Source organism: Triticum dicoccoides, chromosome 3A (genome assembly GCF_002162155.2).
Source record: "Triticum dicoccoides isolate Atlit2015 ecotype Zavitan chromosome 3A, WEW_v2.0, whole genome shotgun sequence".
NCBI classification, from domain to species: Eukaryota; Viridiplantae; Streptophyta; class Magnoliopsida; order Poales; family Poaceae; genus Triticum; species Triticum dicoccoides.
Genome location: NC_041384.1, coordinates 19,382,183 through 19,390,546, shown reverse-complemented (window position 1 = coordinate 19,390,546; position 8,364 = coordinate 19,382,183). Strand labels below are relative to the sequence as shown.

Here is an 8,364-nt window from a genome sequence, read left to right as displayed (position 1 = left end):
ACAAAGTTTTGCTTCGGTAGACCTCACAATTTTTTGTATATATAGATTTTGATGGATTAAAGGTGGAGATTAGAACCCTTCAAAAAAAAAATGAAGATTAGAATATACCCTTTTAATAAAAAATATTAAATTGTTCTGATCTCTTGTTTGATGCATTAGGAAGTAAGGATTAGAATTAGTTGATCCTAAATAAACGAGAACACGCAACACCGAACTGCAGTCCGGTGTCGCCATCTACCGAGCCCCAACGTGGCACTCAAACCAAATCGGACGTCACGTGAAGGAGGAGACGGCATCTTCGCTGGGTAGTCGCGTCGTCCATATCACGGGCCGCCACAAGGAGCAGGCGTCGGCATCTCCGTCGTGTTGGCAGTCGGCCAGCCAGTGGCGCCCGATCGTCGTGAATAAGGAAGAGCCCTTCTTCCAGGCATCCTCCAAGCCGCCCCCATGCCTCCACTACTACCTCGGTGGTCGCGACACGTCCTCATCCTCATCCAAGAAATGCCTCGACGAGGCGGAGCACTAGAAGCGTCGCAACAAGGTGCGTTGGGCGGTGTACCGTGTACGTGAAGGTTGACGGCATGTCGGCCTGGGTCCTCGCGGACCTGCGCTTGCGGATGCTTAGGCCTTGTATCGGTCCAGGACCTACGATCAGACGCAACCAACTTCTCCAAGCGGGACTGGCCAAACCTGAGCGCTTCATTCGACTCCAAGCCAAGGGCGGGTGGCGCAGGCGGAGTCTGCGGTTGCGCGTCGCCGAAGGCAGCCTAGCATCTACACCAGACTAATTTGCAATTATATATTTGAGTTATGCTTCAGTGTTTGCAGCTTTTACACTAAAAAGAGCATCACTAAATATGTTGAAATGACACCATATAAGATACGGTATAGGACGCCGAACCACTTTGTCTTTTCTTAAAATTTGAAATGAGATGCGTATGTAAAGTGTATATGGTTTCCACTGAAGTCTTCAGTAAAGCAACAACACCAAAGCGCCGTCGCCGCTCGATCCAAAGGATCATGGTTTTCACGCGGAGCGATCTGAAGAGAGTAGCCGTGATGATGCCTTCATGGACATCCTTGAATGCCGCCGTCGTCTGTCTAGACAAGCCAGATAGGAATCTGTACCCAGCATGCCTCCCAGCCTCCAAGACCACGAACGATCGCCTAAAACACCGACCACCACGTCACCCACACTGCCATGATTGCTGTGTCCACACCTAAGCCGCGAGCTTCGCCCGTGAGCATCGTGGCTCCCACCACCAAGGGTCGCTGCCCCGGCATCCCGGATCTCACCTCCGCCGCCACCATTGCATCCGGACGCCAACAACTGGTGAAGTGGCAAAAGGCATCACCAAGAGCCCCACATCTAGCTCCTTGGTGAGGACAGGGCCCAGTCGACCCGTACAAGGCAGAGGAAGTGAACGACAGCCGCCAACTGCAGCCACCCCAACCACCGAAGACCCAAACCTCCGCCATGACCAATTTGGTTTCTCCAGATTTCAGCAACGGGACTGCCAGGGGGCCCCTGCCTCCCTCTCGGATTCGCTCCCACCACCACCGGGCCGCCGAAGGTGCCTAGAGCATCAGCCACTGCCACTGACCGATGGAGCTCGCCTCCAGGCGCCGGGTCGAGGCACCAGACGAATGGAAGGGAAGATCACGGCCGTCCCCCACCGCACCACTGCCACCACCTACCACTACAGGGTGGCCGTTCGCGGCCCATGCCACCCACAGCCTGCGCCGACGCACAGAAAAGCAAGCCGTCGCTACTCGCCCACCTGGACGCTCATCATCCACTGCCGTCGGCGATGTCAGAGCAGGTCGCCTGTGACCCAGGCCGCAAGCAGTCCCCTCTACATGATAGGCCGCCGGCGCGAGATCCGCTTGATCTGGTCTGGTCCGTCCCGCATGTCACCGCCTAAAGAGGCCGCTACTCCGCAGCCGCCACACGCCGTTAGGGGCCCAGTTCGCCCCCGCATCGCCGCCAGGGGCCAATTCACCATTGCACCGCCGGCAGGTAGAGCCGCCACGACCCAGCAGGGTGGATGTTGTGCCGCCAGACTTGCGACAGTCCAACGCCTCCTGGCGCTGCGTCGTTCCGCGCCAGCCGTCAACTGCGAATAGAGAGGTTAGATCCCTGCTGCCACTAACGTCAGCTGGGCTTTATCGCGGTGACGGTGAGGGAGAAAGGCTGGGGGGAGTCGAGTGGTGGCGCGCTAGGGTTTCCCCCGAGTACGCTTGCGGGAGGGGGCAGGGTTGTCTTAAGAAAAATTACTAGAAGTTTCTCTGTTTTTATTTACTTCACATATTAAAGTTGACTGAAGTTAAACTTCATAAAGTTTCACCAAGTTTATAAATAAAGTACAAACATTTTTTATAATAAATTTATATGATGTGAAAGTACATTCAATAATACATCTGATGGTATTGATTTGTTGTACGTGGACTAAATAGAAACGGAGGGAGTAGTAGATTTTCAACCCATTGGCCGGGATAATTCTTAAGTTTGGACTTCATTTGAGTTAATATGTGTGATGATATGGGTGTGTGTACAAAAAAAATGTACTTTTCAAAGGAAAAAGATCAAAGAAAACTGAAGGTATTTCTCAAGAAAGAACCAAGAAAACTGAAGGTGAGATAGAAGTCACACAATCAACATTCAGGGCATTCAGGGTATTGATCAGTGTAGACCCACGCTTAATGAAAGCTGAATGTGAGACAGAAGACCATTCAGTGTATCGATCATTCTTTAAGCAGATGTTTGTGTAGAAGAAAGCCTGTCAGTGGCCAAGTTTTCCGTGTCCATCCGAAACACAAGCAAAAACAATATTCAATTTTTGTGTATGCAAATTCTGCACTGCACTCAAAATCAGAACAATTTACTTCTCATTTATTCATCGCCAAATCTGTTGGCGATTACACAATTACAGAGTACAGACACGACAGGGAAAAGAAACGCAATACAGAGATGGCTCGTCAGACTCGGCAAGAACAAAGACACGACTGTAGCATACTTTTAGGTTGCAGAACTCGCACACACATGAACCAGACCCGAATACTCAGCCGGAGATCTGGATGGCCTTCACCTCAGGCTTCTTGACCTCGGCCTTGGGCACGGTGACGGTGAGCACGCCGTTCTCCAGCCCGGCCTTCACCTCCTCCACCTTGGCGTCCTCGGGGAGGCGGAACCGCCTGACGAACTTGCCGCTGCTGCGCTCCACGCGGTGCCACTTGTCGTTCTTGTCCTCCTTCTCCTTTGTGCGCTCGCCGCTGACGACGAGCACGTTGCCGTCCTCCACCTCCACCTTGACCTCCTCCTTCTTCACGCCGGGGAGGTCGGCCTTGAAGACGTGCGCCTCGGGGGTCTCCTTCCAGTCCACCCGGGCGTTGGCGAACGCGGCCGTCTCGCTGCTGCCGCCTGAGATCGCCGGGACGATGGAGCGGAAGGTGTCGAAGGGGTCAGCCCAGAGGTCGGCGAAGGGGTCGAACACGTTGCTCCGCCTCACGATCGACATCGTGGTGTTGATTGCTTCGGCTTGTGCGCTCGGAAAATTCTGTGGATCGTTGGATGTTGTCTGCTTTTGCTTGAAACTGATTTGAGTTGGGGTACAGGGCGATGGGAGGCCAGATATATAGCGTCGCAGGTGCTGCTCTTGAAGCATCTCGACTACTCTGCATTTGATGAGCGTTTGGCTCCAGGAGCTTCTCCTTGTTTCCATTTTCGGCCCATGAAGGTGCTACCGTGTTCTAGAGCACTCTCCTGCTTTGGTGTTAGTGGGCCTTATCCAGTATCCAGCAGCACCTCAGCGAGTACTCTGGAATGTGATGGAGCCTTTTCTAGGATACGACATGGAGAAGTCGAGATGCCTCAGGAGCGCACCGAGCATACGACTCGCACCGGAGCTGAGACAACCGAGAAGAACGTCAATCACAGACCAAAACTACGATCCAATTACTTGACTTTTTGATGAACCTGATATAAGATAGAGTCAAATCTTTTGTCCAGGTTTAACTTAAGCAATAGTAATATGTACAGATCGCTGATTAAAACCAATATTATTTTCACCACCGAAATGAAGCGGAACTGTAGCGACTTGGGTCGCACGCGGAAGCACTCCGCAAATGTCATCCTCGACGGAGAGTTGTTCCTAGCACAAAAGTTGGTCCCAAAACACTTGAATCGTGTTTTCTTTTTCGAAAAAGGGGACTCCTCTATCTCTACATCAGAATGATGCATACGGTCATCTTATTAACCAAATAAAAAAGTACGAACAAGGTTCCAAAGTCTCCAAAAGTAATGAATATCAAAGAAAGCTCACACAGAGCTAAAAAGTGGCTAGAAACATCAACTAGCCATGAACAGATGCCACAACCGGCTGGCTAAAGCTAGGTAGGTAAACTAAATGCCTATCCTATTACATGACCGCCATCCAAACCGGTTGAAGATATCCCGAACTACCGTCTCACAGCGGAAAGATCCAGTAACCAAATGCTCCATGGCCTCCGTCGGGGTGAGTAGCGACCACGAACGGATCAATGCCGTAGTTCGGAATATAACCTGCAAAAATTGGATACATGATATTTTGTTAAAAACCAAATCATTTCTGCAAGTCCAGATAGTCCACAGCAAAGCGCAAACTCCAACCCAAATGTGTCTCACTAAGTCAGGCTCAATCCCATTAAGCCATGTCCCAAATAACGCGTTAACAGAATTCGGTTGATTGATATTAAAAGCAATGTGGACCGTCTGCCAAAGCACTTTGGCCAACGGGCAATCAAAAAAAGGTGTTTGATTGTCTCATCCCGATCACAGAAACTACACCTAGTAGGTCTTGTCCAATTACGCTTTATCAAGTTGTTCTTGATTAAAATAACTTGTTTATGCACAAACCACATAAACACTTTTATTTTTAAAGGAACTTTGACATCCCAAACATGCTTGGAGGTAGGAATGGAGTTCGAATTAATAACATCAATATACATTGATTTAACAGTGAATACTCCAGACTTAGTCAATTTCCAGCGTAATTCATCGGGTTGTTGAAAAAGCTGGACCTCCATCAGTCTCCTAACTAGACGGAGCCATTCTTCCCAAGGATTGCCCGCTAGCGTCCGCCGGAACCGAATATTAAGGGGGATAGATTGAAATACTGATGCGACGAACACCTCTCGTCGTTGAACGATACGGTACAAAGACGGATATTGAATGGCCAAGGGTGTCTCACCAAGCCAAGTATCCTCCCAGAAACATGTACTAGTGCCGTTTCCAATAACAAACTTCATCCTATTAAACAGAGATTGTTTGACTTTCATCAGACCTTTCCAGAAAGGTGAATCTGTCGGCCTGACTGTAACTTGGGACAAAGTTTTTGTCTGGAGGTACTTGCTATGAAGGATTTGAGCCCACATGGCATCATTCTCCGTAGAGAGCTTCCACAGCCACTTGCTAAGAAGGCATCTGTTCTTAACTTCTAGGTTCTCAATACCGAGGCCCCCTTGGTCTTTCGGTCTACAGATGATATCCCATTTAGCGAGCCGATATTTTCTTTTAAGCTCATCACCCTGCCAAAAGAAACGCGATCGATAGAAGTCCAGTCTCTTCCTAACACCAACTGGTACCTCAAAGAACGATAGGAGAAACATAGGCATGCTCGTGAGCACCGAATTTATTAGGATTAATCGGCCTCCGTAGGACATGAGCTTACCCTTCCAGCAACTCAGTCAAATCGGTCCTCGATGCACTTCCACTCTCTGTTTGTCAGCCTATAATGGTGGATGGGAATACCTAGGTAAGAGAAGGGTAACTCTCCCAATTCGCACCCAAACAATTGCATATAAGCCTCCCGTTCGTCTTTGGCTCTACCAAAACAAAACATCTCGCTCTTATGAAAGTTAATCTTTAACCCGGTCAATTGTTTAAATAGGCATAACACAAGCTTCATATTCTCGCCTTGGCCAAGTCATGCTCCATAAAGATAATTGTATCATCAGCGTACTGAAGGATGGATACACCTCCATCAACAAGATGAGGTATCAAACCACCTACTTGACCATGTTCCTTAGCCCTTCCTATCAAAATTGCTAAAATATCCACCACAATGTTAAACAAGATAGGGGACATCGGATCTCCTTGTCTTAGGCCTTTATGTGTATGAAAGTAATGACCTATGTCATCATTAACTTTAATTCCCACACTACCTTTTTGCGTAAATGATTCAACCTGGCGGCGCCAAGCTTCATCAAATCCTTTCATACACAATGACTGTTGGAGGAATGGCCATTTGACCTTATCGTACGCTTTCTTGAAATCCACCTTAAAAATTACTCCATCTAACTTTTTGGAGTGGATTTCATGGAGCGTTTCATGCAAGACGACTACCCCTTCAAGGATATTTCTGTCCGGCATGAAAGCAGTTTGGGACTGTTGTACACAGAATGCGCAATTTGTGTGAGCCTATTAGTCCCGACCTTGGTGAAAATTTTAAAACTAACATTGAGGAGATAGATCGGCCTGAATTGCTCAATTCTCACAGCCTCCGTTTTCTTAGGAAGCAGTGTGATAGTTTCAAAATTCAAGTGAAATAATTGAAGCTGTCCAGCAAACAGATCATTGAACATAGGTAGCAAATCCCCCTTAATAATGTGCCAGCACTTTTTATAGAACTCGGTCGAGAATCCATCCGGACCGGGAGCCTTATTGTTTTTCATCTGTGCAATAGCATCAAACACCTCCTTCTCTGAGAACGGGGCAACCAGAATATCATTGTCGGCAGCTGATAACTGAGGCACATCCTCAGTCATGGACTCGTCGATGGACACACAATTATCCTTCAGAGGTCCAAATAACTGCTTATAATACTCAGTAATATATGTTTTTAGGTTATCCTGTCCTAAAATAGTGCCCTCATCTTGTTCAAGCTGAAAGTTACGCTTCTTTCTGTGCTTACCATTAGCTATCAAATGAAAGAATTGAGTATTCGCATCCCCTTGGACTACTTTGCGGACTTTAGCACGCAAAGCCCACTTCAATTCTTCTTCGCGGAGCAGTTCGTTCAACCTCTTCTCCGCCTCAGTTTTGACCTGAAGCTTAGCTGGCAATAAAATCGTGGATTCAGCCTTTATGTCCAGGGCCTGTATAAGAGAAAGGAGTCTATCCTTTTCAATTTTATACACACCACTGAGGTGCTTAGCCCAACCCCGCAAGAAACTTCTCAAATGCCTTATCTTATTCTGCCAACGCTAGATCGCAGTCGTGCCTCCTGCACCTCTATTCCATTCCCTGGCAATCAAGTCCAAGAACCCCTCGCGTTCGAACCATGACATCTCGAAAGAAAAGGTGTTCTTGTTACCCACGTGGTTCGACTCCCCTGAGTCTACGAACAAGGGTGTGTGATCGGATATTCCTCTCGAGAGAGCTTGCACCGTAACTAGAGGGAACTTTTGTTCCCACTCCACGCTCGCAAGAATTCGATCAAGTTTTTCATAAGTTGGGTTTGGTAGAGCATTAGCCCAGGTAAACTTTCTACCAGAAAGCTCTATCTCCCTTAGATCCAAGCTTTCAATAATGGTATTGAACATAAACGACCATCTGCCGTCAAAGTTATCATTGTTCTTCTCCTCTCTCCTCCTGATGATATTGAAATCACCTCCAACTAAAATTGGAAGCTGTTCTGACCCACAGATTCGAACAAGGTCCGCCAGAAACTCCGATTTAAGCTCGGGTTGAGCGGCACCATAAACCGCCACCAAAGCCCAATTAAAACCATCTATCTTAGACCTGACTCGAAACTTCACCGCAAAGTCGCCCATCACTACACTTCGGACTTCAAGTGAATCGCATCTCACACCGAGTAAGATACCACCCGATCTTCCTTGCGGAGGGAGGCAATGCCAATCGAAATCAATACCACCCACAAAAGTGTTGGGGAACGTAGCAGAAATTCAAAATTTTCCTACGTGTCACCAAGATCTATCTATGGAGAAACCAGCAACGAGGGAAGGAGAGTGCATCTACATACCCTTGTAGATCGCTATGTGGAAGCGTTCAAGAGAACGGGGTTGAAGGAGTCGTACTCGTCGTGATCCAAATCACCGGAGATCCTAGTGCCGAACGGACGGCACCTCCGCGTTCAACACATGTATAGCCCGGTGACGTCTCCATGCCTTGATCCAGCAAGGAGAGAGGGAGAGGTTCAGGAAGACTCCATCCAGCAGCAGCACAATGGCGTGGTGGTGGTGGAGGAGCGTGGCAATCCTGCAGGGCTTCGCCAAGCACCACGGGAGAGGAGAAGGACTTGGGAGAGGGGAAGGGCTGCACCAAAGGCAAAAGGTGTGTTTTGAGAGGCCCTCCTTCCCCACTAT

The 8,364-nt window shown here is 48.4% G+C and overlaps 1 protein-coding gene across 1 annotated transcript; it reads right to left on the bottom strand.

Annotated features, from left to right (window-relative positions):
* Positions 1–2,866: 2,866 nt before the first annotated feature.
* LOC119266738 (16.9 kDa class I heat shock protein 1) lies at positions 2,867–3,589 on the bottom strand. The gene has a single exon (XM_037548008.1). It carries the CDS (start codon positions 3,516–3,518, stop codon positions 3,063–3,065), a length of 456 nt encoding a protein of 151 aa, XP_037403905.1. The 5' UTR covers positions 3,519–3,589; the 3' UTR covers positions 2,867–3,062.
* Positions 3,590–8,364: the final 4,775 nt, after the last annotated feature.

Excerpts from the sequence above, each read along its gene's own strand:
- LOC119266738 (XM_037548008.1), bottom strand. The coding sequence starts at position 3,518 with ATGTCGATCGTGAGGCGGAGCAACGTGTTCGACCCCTTCGCCGACCTC.